At 42.1% G+C, this 18808-nt stretch overlaps 1 protein-coding gene across 1 annotated transcript in view; it reads right to left on the reverse strand.

Moving 5' to 3' along the window:
* Positions 1–18808, reverse strand: part of PLBD1 (phospholipase B domain containing 1) — a 68167-nt gene that overhangs the window by 4053 nt on the left and 45306 nt on the right. The window contains 2 exon segments of the mRNA XM_029590348.1: positions 10173–10358; positions 16864–17004. Coding sequence (XP_029446208.1) covers positions 10173–10358; positions 16864–17004 — 327 coding nt within the window.

Genomic DNA, 18808 nt, shown 5'->3' on the forward strand with positions numbered 1-18808 from the left:
TGATAAGGTTCATATACAGCAACAGTTGAACTTGGAATGGTCAGAAAACATAACCCCCTCTCCTCTAAAAAAAAAATTTCCCCACCAAGTACCCCAGTTCCCACCAGTCCCTCAATAGTGGTATGCACACATCTGGGGGGAAACAAAAAAAAAGAGGAGGAAAAATAAGGACCAAAATAAACAGTTGGGGCCCTTGGCGAGTTAGTTTATGCTGCTGGCAGACACCTCTCGATAAGTGCTGTTCTGAGGGGAAACTTATAATTCCGAGAAGGCCCCACTCCTCTGAGAAATCCATAGTAATGGGCAGGATACAATCAAGCTTTTCCTCAGCAAACCTTGTCACTTTGCTCAGTGTCCCAGCAGGCTGTGCGCCCCTCAAGAAGGGGCAAATCTGAGCCCTTCATGTAAAGATCTGCTATAAACAGTAAAAGCTGCAACAAGAGGCACTCCTAACATAGTAATGATGGGAGATAAAGACCAGATGGTCCATCCCGTCTGCCCAACAATTTGCTTATGTTAGTAGCTGCTGCTCCATGCAGGTTACCCCCATGCAAAAAAAGTGTTACACTCTCCCTTTCTTAATGAATTCAAAAGGGCATGGGACAAATACTGCAAATCCCTAAAAAGCATAAATTGTTCTCGTCTGCATCACCTCTTCTGGAAGAGCATTCCAGGCATCTAACACCCACTCCGTGAAAAACTATTTCCTGATACTGGTTCTGCATGTGCCCCCCTGAAGTTTCATATCATGACCCCTAGTCCTACTGTTTCCTTTCCAGCAGAAAAGGTTTGAAGTTTGTGCATCATTAATACCTATCAGGTATCTGAAGGTCGGCATCATGTCCTCCTCTTCTCTGTGGTATACATATTTAGATCCTTCAGTCACCATCCTCTGGATGATTTCCATCCTGTCTCTATACTTTGAGATACGATCTCCAGAACTGAACACAGTACTCCAAGTTAGGCCTCATCAAGGATCTGTACAAGGGCAATGTCACTTCCCTTTTTCTGTTAGTTTTTCCCTCTTTATGCAGCCCAGCTTCTTTCTGGCTTTAAAATACCACCTTGTCACATTGCTTTGCCACCTTCAGATCACCGGAGTCACCCCAAGATCCCTCTCCTGCTCTGAATACAATAGTCTTTTGCACCCCCATCAGATACAGCTCTTTTGGATTTCTACATCCCAGGGCACAACTCTGCACTTCTTGGCATTGAATCCCAGCTGCCAAATCTTCGGCCACTCTTCATTCTCCCTACTCCTTCAGGCATGTCCACTCTGTTACAAATCTTAGTACCATCCGCACAAAAGGTAAAACTTTTCATTCTTATCCTTCTGCGATGTCACTCATGAAGAGATTGAATGGAAACTGTCCCAAAAACTATCCTTGAGGTACTCCACTTCGCACCTTGCTCTCAGAGCGGGCGCCATTTACCATTAACACATTGTTTCCTGTCAGGCAACCAGTTATTAATACATTCCCCCACCTTTGGCGCCCACTCCAAGCTTTTCATTTTATTCATGAGCCTCCTATGTAGGACCGTATCAAAAGCTTTGCTGAAATTCAAGTAAATCACATCAAGTGCACTTCCTTGATCCAATTCTCTAATTACCCAATTTAAAAAAAAAAAAAAAAAAAAAGTCAGATTTGTCTGGCAGGACCTTCCACTGGTGAATCCATGCTGCCTTGGGTCCAGCAACCCAGCAGATTGTAAATAGTTCACTATCCTTTCCTTCAGCAGAGTCCCCACTAATTTTCCCACCACAGTCGTGAAGCTAAGTGGCCTGTAGTTTCCAGCCTCCTCTCTGCTCCCACTCTTGTGAAGCGGGACCACCACCGCTCTTCTCCAGTCACATGGCACCATGCCCATTTTAGGGGATCTATTGACCAGGTCTTTAAGCGGATCTGCCAGTACAGCTCTACGTTCCTTCAGTATCCTAGGTCCCATGGCCTAGCCTGCTTTCAGGTTTCCTAGCTCTTCCCATACATTTTCTTCTGTAAACATGGTTGCATCTATTCCACTCCCATCCGCAGTCTTGTTAATCAACAATGGTCCTTCTCCAGGGTCTTCTTTATCAAACACCAAACTGAAATATTTGTTTAATATTTCTGCTATTTCTTCATCTTTCTCCACACATTGCTCCCCGGCACCTTTCAATTTTACTATACTACTAAGGACCTCCTTTCCTTCTCTGATATATCTGAAAAAGTGTCGTCACCTCGCTTTACCTCTTTGGCAATCCCTTCTTCCGCCCGCCCTTTTGCTTTCTTGATTTCTCTTAGTTTCCTCCAGTTTCATCAGGTATTCTTCCCTGTGTTCCTCTTTTGAGATCCTTTATACTTCCTGAATGCTGTTCTTTTTTACTTTATTTTTTTCAGCCACCCCATGAGAACCAGATCGGTTTCTTTTTCTTCTTACTTTTATTTATTTTTCTAACATACACATTTGTTGCCTTTGTAATGGCTCCTTTTAATCTGGAACACTGTTCTTACACCTCACCCATTTTCTCCCAGGAAAAACCCCTTTCTACAAAGTCGTATTTCTGAAATTCAAAGCTTGGGTCTGTGTATCTTCTTTGCGATATCAAACCATACTGTCTGATGATCAGTGGTGCTCAGATGGGCACCTTCGCGGACATTACAGACATTGTCCCCATTTGTGAGCACCAGGTTGAGTATTCCACCCTCCCTTGTGGGTTCCATTATTATTTATTTGAGCAGAGCCACTTGAAGGGCAGCCACTATTTCTCTACTTCTTGTAGATTCCGCAGAAGGGATACTCCAGTTTACATCTCCAACAAACACTTCCCCTTTCTTTTCCACCTTCTGGATGTCGATCAGATCTCTGTCCAGTTCTTCTGACTGAATCGGAGGCCTGTAGACCACACCATTGTAAATGGAAGCACTATCTTCTTTAAAAATAAAAAAATAAATAAATAAATACCCATAATGCTTCTTCCCTTGCATTTCAATTGCTTGGATATTTTTTTTTTTTTTTTTACATAAAACGCTACTCATCCCCCTTTCCTGTCCTCTTTATACTTCCTTAAAAGTTATGATTGGGATATGGCCGTCCCAACTATGAGACTCTGAACCATGTTTCTGTTATAGCACCTATGTCCAAATCCACTTCCATCATTAGAGCCTGCAGATCTGAGATTTTATTACATAGATATGAGCATTTGTACTCAGTTTTCCAGCTTCTCTCCCTCAGCTTGCTGCTCTTTTTGGACATCTTTTCTGCCATATTCTGCTAATTTTTTTTTTATTTATTCACCCACCTCTTGGAGATTTTGGGGGTGACTTTCCAATTTTTTCTGCCACCCCCATCCTCTAGTTTAAATGCCTTATGGAACATGCTTTGAATTTTTCTCTTAGGATCCGTTTTCCTGCCAGATACAGATGAGAGCCATCATTGACAGAGCCTTACTATTCCATACACTGTCCCAGCCCCCAGTATATCCAAAACTTTCTTCCTTACACCGAGTTTTGAGCCATGTACTTAAGTTTTACCTCTCCTGTGTATGAACAGGTATGGTAACTTCTGAAAAGGCAATAGTCTTCGCCATATACGTAATCTGCTTCCCCAGAATATGAAAGTTTCACTGTAGCGCTTGTATGCTGTTTTCAGCAAGGTCATTGGTTCCCAGATGGATAATAAATTTTAACTTCAGAGTACTTACTTTCTTTACTGATTGCATTGACTATCCTATTTGCATTTCTACCAGCTGAAGATCCTGGAAGGCATTTAAACTATACTGTTTGCCTTTAAAAGAATTCCCAAATTAGTGCCTGCTAACGCCTCCAATAGGTAAGGATAAAGCTAAGTCTATTCAAACCTAAGAAGCTAGCCCACAATCCTGGGAGAGCTGTCTGAAAGAATATAAGCCTATAAGAGAAGTATGGATGCCTGGGAGCCAGAAGTTGATTGTCACCTCCCAATGGACAGAGATTAGATTGCAGCTTGATACGCCTTAATCTGTGCCACAGTTTTTGATTTTGTCTCCAAACAAAACAAATTGTCCCCCAGAGAAGGCAGCTGCAATCCTGTCCTGGATATATTCTCTTAGACTTCGGGCATGTGATCAAGCCAGCCTATGGATCCTAATAGCGGCCACCGAGGTCTTTGCCACACAGTGTTGAAAGATTCATAGACAGAATAGACCAAATGCCACTTGCACTTCAGTGTACTCAACCACTTTACACTCTGAGGCTCGCAGTCCACAGACTCCATGAGGGGGGTTCATCCTCATATAATACATTCAAGTAAGTATTGGTTCCATATACACTGCTTTATGGAATTTTGGGGGAGATCTTTACAAGACAGAATGTTAAAGCTCTCTCTTGTTTTCTTAATCTTCTTCAGAGCAGACTCCACCACTATGAATGGTGCAGGAGCTGAACAATGCTAAATCCAGCAGCTGGTTGAACCCTAAATTTAAGATCCACTTTCCTGGCCACTGGAAAGCATATGGTAGGATTCTGCCACATTCTGGGCTTGAAGCAGTCTGTGTTCTGGAATCACTGCAGAGTCTACCAGGGGCTCTAGGAAGTTACACAAGGTCAAAAAAAATCTGTTCTCAGATCCACTTCCTTCCTGACATTAAATATTCAAGGATTTTGTCAATTTATCTAGAAACTTGGAATAGCTGAGGTCCTCCAGGGATGGGAGTGTGCTGTGGCAAGTCCAGCAAGAGACCCAATGGAATCCCCATTGAACCTTCTTCTGATCCAGGTAAAGGGGAAATTCTGATTCATGACCCCAATGATGAAGAGGGCAACCAGGGTCGAAAACTTTATATACAGTCATTCCAAATGAAGATCACAATGGTTTACACCATAGAGATTAATATAAATCTGTGATTTTCTAATACATATTAACTAAAGGTCTAGGACAACAGGTTTGTAGTACAGAAGTTGTATTTCAACAATTTTTCACATAATAGTCAGAGAGGTCTCTTAAAATACTTAAAATCTCGTTACTTATTACTCATTCTTCAATTATCTTTGTCCTTGATATGGTAGTTCTCTGCATTGTAAATGTTTTTAAGTTAGGTTATATGCATTTTTGAATAGCCAGGTTTTCAGCTCACGTTTAAAACTCTGTTATCAAACAATGTCTCAGGCAGAGAATTCCACAGCTCTGGGCCTACTATGGAACACACACTCTCTTATTTGCACCAGATGTGTACTCCATATTATAGACACCGTCAATAGTCCTTTATTTTGAGACCTTAAGTGTGTGCCATATGGTTGTACTGTTATGCCTATAGACTGGGGTTACTGGAGTGGATGATTTTAAATATTGTTTATAATTGATTCTGGATTGTACTGGCAGCCAGTGCAGTGCCAGTAAGATCATCCTAATGCTACTGATGCCAGTAATAGCAGAGGTCATTCCCTTAGTCAACTTGAATAATAGCATTTAATGGACTTCTCCTCCAAGAACTTATCTAAACCTTTTTTAAACCCAGCTACACTAACTGCACTAACCACATCCTCAGGCAACAAATTCCATAGCTTAATTGTGCGTTGAGTGAAAAAGAAATTTCTCCAATTAGTCTTAAATGTGCTACTTGCTAACTTCATGGAATGCCCCCTAGTCCTATTATCCAAAAGTGTAAATAACAGATTTGCATCTACTTGTTTAAGACCTCTATCATATTCCCCCTCAGTCTACTCTTCTCCAGGCTGAACAGCCCTAACCTCTTCAGCCTTTCCTCATAGGGTGCTATTGAATAAGCACTTCAGGCATGCACAAAGGAGTAAGTATCTCCAGTGTTGCCACCGCATTGATGATCCTTTGGCGGTGGACTGTCTCAGAGAGGAAACATTGAGGGGATGCTGATCTACCAGAGTCTCTCATGACCTCCAACTTAGGGTGGCACTCCCTAATCACAGATGAAGGCTTGCCAAAATGTTGAGGGCCTAACAACCATGGCCAGCAACACCATTGTGGTGTGGAGCTGGTGGTTAACTGTTTGAAGGAATACCTGACCTACTTTTGATAAGAGGCTCCAGCACCCCTCTTCCATCTTCCAGAGCCAGGGAGGCCAGTAGTCAGACCAACTCTGTGATTTGGTCTGACTACTGTGGTCTTTGGGCCAGAGTTGGAGAGACATTCTTTTCAGAGACTCAAACAGGATCCTCCTCCCTCTGCTATAGATGAGCTGAAGTACTTGGCTCTAATGAAAGGGACAGCTCAGATGTACTCCACACTAATTTAAAACAGGCTCGACTCTCAATACTCTGGCCTCTTCAACAGTAGAATGATCTCTAGTGTTTTTATTGATACCACCAGAATAATGGAGGCAAATGGCACTGGTATTTCCAGCTCCATGTAGACAATGCTGTGGAATGCATGCTCTGTGTCGATGCTATTGATGGAGCCTAGGACGCATGGGAATCTGGGACAAACGTTTCCAACACCATTGGGGTGTTTTGGGCCATAGAAGATGATGGGACTTGAGGCGCAGCACTGACCGAAAACAGCATCAATGAAGGGGCTACAACCCTGGCATGATGCTATATCTTTCTCCTCTCAACGAAGAGCTCCAGTTTGGTGACAAGCCCATTTATATTCCAATGGCAGCTCCTTTTCCAATGCTCGGCACTGCTATGCTTTTCTAAATCCTGAGACTGTAGATGGGAAAGCTCAGTGTGGAGCAGTAATGGGAGGAGCCTTTGCTAGGACTCCACATGGTAAGAGTTTGTATAGACCTTGCTCTGAGAAGAGGACCAACTCCCATGATTGGATTCAGAGCCACATTCTTTGAGTGCCCTGTGAACATTCTACATTTTCCAGGCCCGTGACTGACAGACCCTGGAAAACATCTCATTGCAGTTGTAGCAGTTAACCATGTCACAGTCCAAGCCCAAACAAATGTAGTAAGTTTTATGAGCATCAATGATCGGCATCTGGTGACTTGAAGCTGTTTATGACTGGCTTCTTTTTGGGTCCCTTCCCAAATATCTTGCCAACAATCATATACTCATTTAAAAAATATATATATATTTTTTTAACACTTAAAAGTGCAGCTGAGGGACTGCTGAGATAGAAAAAAAAACCCCAAACCTGCAAGGCAGGACAGAAAAAATAAAGTTACAGAAAAATATGAAAGGAAAGAGGATCACACATTCATGCAAGAACCTGGCAAAATCTGACTCAGGGCTCACAAGGCAGCATGTGGAGAGAAGCTCAGTAAAGCTTTTACAGAGATGAATCCGTTCAGCACCATTGCATAAAGTCACCCATGTGTCATGGCTAATTCAGTCCCGTTTGTCAGAGGAACAAGATATGTTACAGCAAAATTTAAGTGGAAGGTACAACTACTAGTGAGCAGGTTTATAATATACTTAAAAGATGAATCATTTTCCTATAATTATTGTAAGAATACAATAAGAAGAATGCGAAAAGCAGAAATTACATGAATATAACCAAGCAGCAGTATAAAAAGGCTACCAATGAATGACTCCTTCTCTGACATTCATATGGCCTATCCTTCAATTATACGTCAGATGATGGTTGAGCCAACTGGACTGTCTCCCATCACCTTGCATATAAGATCGCAGGGGCAAATGTATACACCCATGGCACCCTGCTAAATTTTATCACTATGGTAAGTATATTGAGAGAATGCTGGAGACTAGGCTGGAAACAAGCTCAGTTTCTGTGATGGTGGAGGGAGGGGAAAGACTGGGGGGCCGATGCAATACAGTGCGCTCACACGAGGGCACTGTATAACCCGCTGTCGGACACGGGTTAAATAGGCACTAATCCACCCCCTAATGCAATAGGGGGATTTATTTAACACGTGTCCGACGCGGAGTGAATGAGATAGTGCTCAGCACATGCAAATGTATGTGAATGAGCCTATTACTCATTCACTCCGAATGCAAAAAAATAAATGTGCGTCTCAGACGCACTTTTATTGCTCATATATTAACGCCTTCCTGGAGCTGGCGCATGTAAAAAGCACAGAAAAGCAGAAAAAACTGCTTTTCTGTACTTCTTCAGTAAAAAAAAAACAAAAACAAAAAACTACCTTGGCAAACCGCAGAGTCTCGGCGTCTGGCTTTCATTAATGGCAGGCGGCCGGTTATGAAAACCGATGCCGAGTTTACTGGCGTCGGTCTCCATAACCGGCAGCTACCACAGGGTCGCGTTAGCAAGGAGGCGTTAAGGTCGCGCAAGCGACCCTAGCGCTTCCTTGCTAGCGCGACCCCCTTGTGGGTGCCATGCGTGCATTAAGAAAGCGGGCGCTGAAAAGTCAGTACCTGCTTTCCACGAAAATGATTGCATTGGCCCCTGGGTAAGGAAGTAGGAGCTTCTCTTCTAAATAAAGTGCATCTCGTCTTTCAAAACCTCTAAAATCATCTGTGGAAGACTCTCTGGCCTTCTCCCCACCAATGCGACTCCAAAGGGGGGGGGGCTGTAATTTCCGCATATGAAAAAATGAAAAAGGCAGATTTTGACAGTTTACATAGTAACAGAGAGACAAGATTTCTGGACCTCATCACCATATTGTGCTAAAGCAGAATCAGTGCTTGCAAGGTACATTCTGCATGATTCAGCTGGGAGTCAAAGAACATCATGAATTAAATTCAAATTTATTTATTAAACTGCCTTTTCTCTTTTCAAAAAGGTGATATATAATCCAATGCATCACAATTAGATTTAATTAAGTTGCATTATATAAAAAAGGATACTACAGACCAAGAGCAATACAACACACCCCCCATAAAATAAAACCAATTCAACTAACCATAACGGGTCGTATGACAGAGTGAGGGCAAAGGTAGCGCCGGCGCCATTTTGAATATTGGCAATACAGCCCGAGTGCAGGAGGTCGCTCCCGGACCCCCGCTGGACTTTTGGCAAGTCTTGTGGGGGTCAGGAGGCCCCCCAAGCTGGCCAAAAGTCCCCAGGGGTCCAGCAGGGGTCCGGGAGCGATCTCCTGCACTCTTGACGTCGGGTGACAGGAACCAAAATGGCGCCGGCACTACCTTTGCCCTGTCATATGGTAAGGGCAAAGGGCCACCGGCACCATTTCTATTAACGCAGCCGTGGCCCGAGAGCGGGAGATCGTGCCGGGACCCCCCCACTGGACCCCAGGTAGTTTAAAACATTTTGGGGGGTTCGGGAGGGTGGGGGATTTGTTTTAAAGGGTCGGGGTGGGTTTTAGGGTTGTTTTGGTGTGCTGGTTTTCCCGCCCTCCCCCCTCCCCCGATTTTTTGATGATAAATCGGGGGAATTGCTATTGTATCGCGGCTCTAACGATTTTTGATGATTTAAAATATATCTGACAATTGTTTTAAATTGTCAAAAAACGATTCAGATCCCTAATCTTATTTCCCACAGTCAAGAATCTAAGTAAACTCAGGTGCTATTGGAGGATCAATGTATCCTACAGGAATTACACCAATATAAGAACATAAGAATTTGCCATACTGGGTCAGACCAAGGGACCATCAAGCCCAGCATCCTGTTTCCAACAGTGTGCAATCCAGGATACAAGTACCTGCCAAGTACCCAAACATTAAATAGATCCCATGCTACTAATTCCAGTAAAAGCAGTGTCTGAATATAACACAAACCGGGGTTTGAGCTAAAAAGGACAAGAGCTTTAAAAACCAGTGGGACATGGCCATTGTAAATTGTATGAATGTTTATCCTTTTTATAAATTAACTGACACAAAGAAAGGAAAGGAAACCTACCAATACCATCTACAGCAGGGCTTCCCAAACCTGTCCTGGAGGCCCCACAGCCAGTTGGGTTTTCAGGATATCCACAATGAATATGCATGAGATACATTTGCATACCACGAAGCCTCTGAATATGCAAATTTATCTCATGCATATTCATTGTGGACATCCTGAAAACCCGACTGGCTGTGGGGTCCCCAGGACAGGTTTGGGAAGCCCTGATCTATAGGGTCAGCAATCTAGCAGACCGACATTTTGAAGAATCCGGCTAGTTTACCACTTTTAAACTGCAAAGAGGTCCGCTGACAGCTCACATAGCTTTAACTGAAATAGGATGGAAAGACCACAAGACAGGAACCTCTGGACTCCCAGATCTCAACATTATGTTCTTCTCTCCCCAATAGCTATCATGCAATCTGCCTTCTTTAAGCCGAGTCAACCCAGTCACCAGACAAAGGGCCACGTACTGTTGTATCTCATGATGTGCTTCATGGATTCCATATCAGTCACTTTTGCCTGGTCTCGACGGAAAATCTTGGCACGGGGTGCAAGATCGTATGACATCAGGTTGCCTACCATCTTGACTATTTCTGGGTATCCACTTAGGTTGTAGATATTTTCATGGAAAGGGATATTGTAAGATGGCCAGTATCCTGAGGGGTACAGAAACAAAAAAAAATTATTTATACAGTATATAATAAATATCTACTACTTATGTCTCTAGAATTAGTAGATGTATTCAGCACTGTACAGATAAATATAAGCGAGTCTTCGCTCCATGGAGCTTGCAATCTACTGGGATTCAAACACAGGGGAAATAAACACATTTCATCCATTACAGAAAAATGCTTAAAAATCAACATGGGCTATGATCATGGAGAGCCACAATTTAAACTTTAAGCGCCACCTCAAAAAAGATGGGTTTTTAGGCTAGATTTTAATATGGCCAGGGAGGGAGCAGGAGGTATTAACTGAGGAAGTCTATTCTAGGCATATGAGTGCAACAAGATGGGAAGCACCAAGGGGCTAATTTACTAAGGCTTTTCTCCCATTCTGCTTCTATGGCAAAAAATACTTAGTAAATGAGGCTCCGAGTCAGGATCTGGCAGTGCAGAAGGGCATAGAGAAAAAAAAAAAAAGTGTGATTTGTCCCTTGAACAGAGTTCGTGAAGATGGGTGTAGGGTGAGCTGTAATGAGAAGCCTTGGAATGAGTGCACTTGTAGGCGAGTAAAAGAAGCTTGAACTATATGTGGAATGATTTGCGAAAAAAGTAGTTATAACTTCATAGTAAGCGTGAAGGGGAAAAACAAAAAACAAAAAACTTTGCAGCTGAATTCTGAATGGATTGCAGTAGAGAGAAATGGTTCAAAGGGAAACCTATGAGATGCAATGATCACCGGTATTTCAGTATGTCACTTTTAAAGTGGTTTTATTAGTTTTTAAGGTTACATAGAAACATGAAGGCAGAAAGAGACAGGCATGACCCATCTAGTCTGCCCAATTAATTTAGCAATAGAACTCCCATCCCTTCCTTAGAGATCCCCTATATTTATCCATTGCTTTCTTGAATTCAGATACTGTTTTTGTCTCTGCCATTTCCCTGGGAGGCTGGTTCCATGCATCTACCATCTCTATAAAGAAACATGTCCTATGATTACTCTAGTCTACCCCTTTTCAACCTCATCACATGACCCCTCATTCTAGAGACTCCTTTCTGTTGATCTTCTTCTCTAGTTGCACTCCTCCACACTTAGGGCCAGATTTTCAAAGGGGTACGTGCGTACCCCCCGAAAACCTGGCCCAAACACCCCCTGCATGCGCCAAGCCTATGTTGCATAGGCTTCCAGCGCGCGCAAAGCCCCGGGACGCGCGGAAGTACCAGGGCTTTCCTGGGGGGGAGTGTCGTGATCTGCGCGTCATCCGGGGGCGGCACCGTGGGCTCCGGACCAGCCCCCGGACCGCGGCAGCCGGCCTGGTGTGCGCAAAGTTACGCCTGCTTCGAGCAGGCAAAATTGAGCGTCGGCTGTCAAACCCGCTGACAGCCGCCACTCCTGTCAAAAAGGAGGCGCTAGGGACGCGCTAGGGTCCCTAGCGCCTCCTTTTGCCTACCGCTGGACCTAATTTAAATACTGCATCGCGCGCACCGGTGAGTGGCCGGTGCGCACGCCGGCTGTATCGGCCCGTTAGGAAGGCAGTTATCTGGTCAGATTTCTCAATTCATGGGACAGTTACAAAAACATTAAAAAGTGAGAAAGTTTTGAGAATTAGATTAAAGATCAACCTAGGCTGATAAAGCAGAGACAATCTGCAAGAAGCTAGAAGACTCTGGAAGTGCTATTAAGGAATATATTGAATTGCATAGAAAGTTGGAAGGTTTGGAGAATTTGGTTCAGAAGACGACGTTAAGTTTCACACATTTTCCTAAAGCGGCTTCCTCAACTACAACTATTTTACATCAGTATTTGAAGGACTGTTTGTTAATACCTATGGAATATTTACCACCTATATAGAAGACTTATTACTTTCCCCCATATCAGAAGGCCAAATCCCCAGTGGAAGAATTGGATACCCCTGTGTATTTGGTGGATAAAATGGATGCTCAAGTAACATCTCATTCAACTTGAATAGTTAACTGTCTTGGAATCAGATGCGGAATTAGGTCTTTACAATTTATTTATTTATTTATTTTAAATACAGGGATACTTTGTTTTATAATTCCAAGATTAGAGGCTTCCCAGATGTATCTAGAGAGACTCAGAAAAGGAGACATGCTTTTTTTTTTCCTGTTTATAATTTTATTAAGATGACTCAATAGCCTACACAGATGTCAAACCTTATCATAAGCAACAGTAAAGTTCAAATATCTCACAAACAAGTGTCCAGAATATAAGTTTTTCCCCTTCTTTAAATTATTCCTCCCAATCCCAAACCTCCCCCACTTCTTGAACTTTAAAATCCTGTCTCATAAGAAAAAAAAAAAAAGTTTTGGATCATGCGGTCAACCAAGCTAAGGGCTGCAGGTCCTCTCAAAATGAGACAGCGTGTCCTTTTTACAAGCAGTAAGTCTTTCCGTGTAAAAAAAGTTTAGGATCCAAACAAAAAAAGGCCTGCAATATCAGCAATCAGTTTAAGAATCATGGTTCTCCAAGAAGGTGGCTGACATCAAAGCAAAAATAGCAGCAATCAAGAATTATAAAGGATCCCAAAAAGCAGAACACAGGGAAGAATATCTGGTAAGACTTAGGGAGATGAAAAAAGTTAAAGAAAGCAAAAAGTCTGGCAGAAGAAAGGATTGCCAAAGAGGTAAAGCGAGGTGACAAAACATTCTTCAGATACATCAGAGAAAGGAGAAAAGTCCAAAAAGGTATAGTGAAATTGAAAGGTGATAAGGATGAATGTGTGGCAAGAGAAGAAGAAATGGCAGAAATATTCAACAAATACTTCAGTTCAGTGTTCACTAAAGACGACCCTGGAGAAGGACCGTCGCTGTTAACAAGACCGTGGCTGGGAATGGAGTAGGCAAAACTCCGTTTACAGAAGAGAATGTATAGGAAGAGCTAGGAAAACAAAGTGGATAAAGCCATGGGATCTGAGGTTCATCCCAGGATACCGAGGGAGCTCAGAGATGTCCTGGTGGGTCCTGCTCTGTGACCTGTTCAATAGATCCTTGGAAACAAGAGTGGTGCTGAGTGATTGGAAAAGAGCGGTGGTGGTTCCGCTTCACAAAAGTGGGAGCAGAGAGGAAGCTGGAAACTTCAGGCCGGTTAGCCTCATTTCGGTGGTGGAAAAGTTAATGGAGACTGCTGAATGAAAGGATAGTGAACTATGTACAATCCAGTAGGTTTCTCGATCCCAGACAGTATAGATTCATCAGGGGTAGGTCCTGACAGACAAATCTGATTGATTTTTTTGATTGGGTGATTAGAGAATTGGATCAGGGACACGGTCCCACATAAAAGACTCATGAATAAAATGAAACGACGGAGTGAGCGCCAAGGTAGTGGTGTGGATTTCAAACTGGTTGACGGATAGAAGACAGCATGCGAGTGTAAATGGAACCTGCTCTGAAGAGAGAATGGTGTTAAGTGGAGAGCCATAGGGATCAGTGTTGGGACCGGTTCTGTTCAATATCTTTGTAAACGACATTGCAGAAGGGATAGAAGGTAAAATTTGTCTATTTGTGGATGATACTAAGATCTGCAACAAAGTGGACACGCCAGAAGGAGTATAGGAGAATGAGACGTGATTTAAGGAAGCTTGAACGGTGGGCAAAGCTATGGCAGTTGGGATTAAATGCAAAGAAGTGCAGAGTCATGCATCTGAGGCGTGGTAATCCAAAAGAGCTGCATGTGATGGGAGGTGAAGGGCTATTGTGCACGGAACAAGAGAGACCTAGGAGTGATAGTGTCTAACGATCTGAAGACAGCAAAGCAATGTGACAAGGCAATAGCAAAAGCCAGAGGAATGCTAGGCTGCATGGAGAGGGAAGTGATAATCCTCTTGTACAGGGCCTTAGTGAGGCCTTACCTGGAGTATTGTGTTCAATTCTGGAGACTATATCTTAAAAGGGACAGAGATAAGATGGAGGCGGTCCAGAAAATGGTGACCAAAATAGGGGGGGGGGGGCCTCTAAATGACTTGAGGAGACGTTTAAGTTCCTAAATATGTATACCCTAGAGGAGAGGAGGTACAGGGAAGATATGATACAAATCATCAGATACCTGAAAGGTTTGAATGATGCACAATCATTGACCAACCTTTTCCATTTGAAAGAAATCACAAAGTGAAACTACAAGGACGATGACTCAGAACCAGTGTCAGGAAATATTTGTTCACAAAAAGGGTGGTGGATGCCTGAAATGCCCTTCCAGAGGAGGTGGTGAAGGCAAAAACAGTAAAAAGATTTGGATTTTAGTAAAGGGGCACAGGATAAACACTGTGGATCCCTAACAGCTAGAGCAGGGGTGGGCAATTCCGGTCCTCGAGGGCTGCAAACCAGTCGGGTTTTCAGGATATCCTTAATGAATATGCATGAGAGAGCCCTGCATACACACTGCCTCAGTTGTATGCAAATCTATTTCATGCATATTCATTAGGAATATCCTGAAAACCCGACTGGTTTGCAGCCCTCGAGGACCGGACTTGCCCACCCCTGGGCTAGAGGATGCGAATGAAGAAAAAAGTGCAAGGGGGTAACTTGCTGGTGTGGCAGTTACTACCCTTAACCAATAAGCCTCTATGCTGTTGATGCAACTCTATCATTGCTCTCTGCTTCAATGGCGGGGGAAAGGGGGAATTAGATTCAAACAGCAACCAACAAGGGCCCTGACTTTGACAGTCTGGGAAACTGATAATTATAAAGGTGGCTTGTTTGGCCAGTAGTTATTAATATAAGCTTGCAGGGCAGACTGGATGAAACAATTGGTCCTTTTCTGCCGTCATTTCTATGTTTCTAGGCTTTTTTGCTGTATATAGACTTAGGGTTTTGCAGTTTGGAGCTTCCTTTTACTTGAAATATCGATGCAAATGTCTGATCAGGGCGTGAGATTAGTTTTCTTTGAACATTTTCAGCTTTCTAAGTTCTTTGTAAGAAGAAACCATCCATTGGTTCAGATGTTACTTGACCAGTGATGTTTATATATTTGCTTGCATCTGGTTTATTCGTGTTTTCTTTTTTCCGTAAAGATGAATTTTCAAAAGTTCCACGCATAACAATAGCATTTGCATGTGTAAAATAATATATTCGTGCTATTTTAGAAACCTCAACATACACGCGTAGATCAGGGTTTGGAATAAATTTGGACATGTAAAAAGAGGGGGGCCAGTGGTGTTCTGGGGCAGGGCCACCATTTACACAAATAAGTTACTATTTTATAAGCAATGTATGCAAGTAAGATTTGGCACCGTAAGTATATTTATTACTGCTCAATATCTGGAGTAAGTGATCATAAATATCTCAAAAAGTAAAAGAAAGACTGGGTAGAGATGCTGAGTGAAATGGGGGGGGCCGAGTTCAGGCTGAAGAAACCGGAAGGTCTCTATGGACTGAGCGAGCCGGCAGACTAGACTAATTAGTAAAACTGGTAGTTTGATTACCACGTGTATGTTAGATTATCTCCTGACTTGTACATGTAAAAGCTGACTTATGGGGGAGGGGAACAGTAAAGTAATTTCCACATATAAAATCTACTTCCATATCAATAAAATTTGAAATAAAAATACACGGGTATATCTCATTTGTACCCACTTATTCAGCTGAATTCTGACTTATATGGATAAGTAGCATCTTGTCACTATTTAAGACAGACAAGTTTGGAGTTATCAGGATAAGTAGCGACACTTATGCGAACAAGTTCCAATTTATTCAGCTAAGAAGCAGTAAAGCCACTACTTAGCCAGATAGACTGATAAGTAGCACTTTTCAGACTTAAGCAGCAGTTTTTCAAGACTTATCCGGTTAAGACAGCCAGATAAGTGTTAAAAGTGCTACTCAGCTAGCTGACTTGTGCTGTCTAAGTAGCTAATAAGTCTAAAAAATTCTGACTTAGCCAGGTAAGTAGCGTTTTAAGAATTATCCGTCTAAGTAGTGTTTTTTTCAAGACTTATCTGGCTATCTTACTTAACCAGATAAGTGCTGCTTAGATGGACAAGTAGCACTTTTTAGACTTATCCAGCTTTACTGCTATTTAGCCGGATAAATCAGAACTTGTCCAGGTAAGTGCCACTATTTATCCAGATAACTTTGAACTTGTCCGGCATACATTTTTTTATATGCATGCGCATGTTTGCACAAATTTTATAGTCTGCGCATATCACATATGCGAAGATTTTAAGATACAGTAGTAAGTTTGCGAACTCCCATATACATATGAAGTAGTCGCACGTTTTAAAGTTATCCTCTCAGTTTTTATGATTTCCTTTACTTCCCCGTGAGGAATGGATCCCTTTGTTTGGTGGCCTGGATATAATAAACTACCGTAAATGTTGCCTTTATATTTTTCTGTGATAAGGCTTGCATTTGCAAATAGAGAGTGTTTCTTGTATGTTATTTGAAATTTCAATAACTATAAACCATTAAAAAAAAAAAAAAAAAAAAACATTTTAAGTTCTACTACCAAGAGAGAGTAGGACTGCCAGGGGCAGGAATGAGCTCTCACCTTTCCGAAGAATGTTGGTCTGATCTGAATACTCCACCAATGTTGGAATCTGCTCGATGATGGTGAGTGTTCCATGGCCAAGGCTCTTCTGAAGCTCGATCTTCTTCCAGTCCAGAATCATATATTGGTTGTTATAGGTTCCTTACAGGGAGAAAGGGAGACAGGTTTGACATTCAAATCAATTTTCTCCTGCAAATTGAAACATTTTCTACAACTCAAGAGAAAAGAACTGTCTTTCAGCATTCATATAGTATAACAGTGATGTAATATATAATATAATAGTTAAACAGAGTATATCTATATATTATTTACACACACAGGCTTAAACACACGGAGGCCCAACTAGCTCCAAAAGAAATAAATACATAGGTTCCTCCCTCACACACAGATGATCACAGGCTTGCACACATACGCACATGCTCCCATACAAACACAGAAAGGGCCTCTTCTGTGGCCATCAGACCCCTTCTTCAACAAGGAATGGGGACTATCGCAGCCCTCCCCTTCTTTGGCAGCTGCATGAATGGGTCCCACTATGGGATGGGATGAGATTCTCTTCAGGAGAAGTCTAATATATTGTCAATGTACTTTAGGGAGAAGTTTTTTTAGCGTTCAACAGTGGGCCCTTGGGTTGTGAACGACTCTGGTTACGACCAACATTCAAGGTTTTGGGTTACAAACAAAATTCTGTTTTTGAGTTACGAACAGATCTCGAGTTACAACCATAATGAGAGAGAGAGACTAACCATAATGCCCTCACAGTAGATAGGTATTTATGTCTAAGGGAGGCCCACCTAGTAACTCGAGGTGAGGTTTAGGTATTATTGTAGGGGTTAGGGGCCACTTTGTACGCCACACTCTGAATGTCAAACAGAACAATGCTCTCTTGTGAAGATTTGATGACCTTCGGAGTGAGGAAACTCAACCAAAGATGAGATTTGTGCAGTGTTCTTTCAACCTAGCTTGATTTTACCCAGGTAGAGAGTCCATATGCAGATATCGTAAAGGAACTGGTGGAGGAGGTGAAATTGTTTCTGGTAGGCTAGGCATATTTTATAATCTTTTGGGGAGTACACTAGGGAAGTATTGGTGTTTCTGGTAATTAATGTCCTTATATAACCATTTTTATTATAGAAATGGTTAGGTAAGGGGTGCTTTTGGAAGGTTCGGAACGCATTATTGGTTTTCCCACTATTTCCTATGGAAAAAATAGTCTTGACTTACAACCAACTTGGGTTACAACCAGCCCTCTGGAACCAATTGAGTTCGTAAGTCAAGGGACCACTGTATATGCTTTTTACTAATTACTTAAGAAAAAAAATATCTTAATTCACAAATTGATTAACACCACAAATATTCCATGGACAGGTGCCACATTACTAAGATCACAGAATAAAGGCCTCCTGGAGATCCCAGCAATTTGGCAGGCACCCATTGGAGAAGTGAGAGAGAGCGCTTTCTCTATAGCTGGCCCAGCTCTTTGGAATACCTTACCAGAGCAACCTAGAAAGCAAAGTGATACAAAGGCATTCAAAAAAAGGTGTAAAGACCTGGTTATATACACCGGAGTTTGCAGTAGGCAGTGCAACTGTTAAATGAAGAATGGCAAAAAAAGAGTAATCCTTCAGCAGATGATACTCTACCATGTGTTTTGCTATTCTTTGTTTTGTTTCTATTTTGGATATACATAAGTATGTTTTTATTTATGGCATATTTGTAAACCACTATGATTTATAGAGTAGCAGTATAAAAAAAGCCTTTTAAAATAAATATACATTTTAAAATCAAAAAAGTAAAAAACTATATCTATTATGATCCAGACTACCCAAGCAATCCTGGCCACTTTTCACTAGTGTGTGTACCAGGGGTGTGCATTCGTTTTGAACGCATATGTAAAACGCAACTTTTTTTTTTTTTAAACTTAAAAAAGTGATGATGCGCAACG

This window comes from Rhinatrema bivittatum, chromosome 2 (genome assembly GCF_901001135.1).
Source record: "Rhinatrema bivittatum chromosome 2, aRhiBiv1.1, whole genome shotgun sequence".
In the NCBI taxonomy this organism is placed as follows: domain Eukaryota; kingdom Metazoa; phylum Chordata; class Amphibia; order Gymnophiona; family Rhinatrematidae; genus Rhinatrema; species Rhinatrema bivittatum.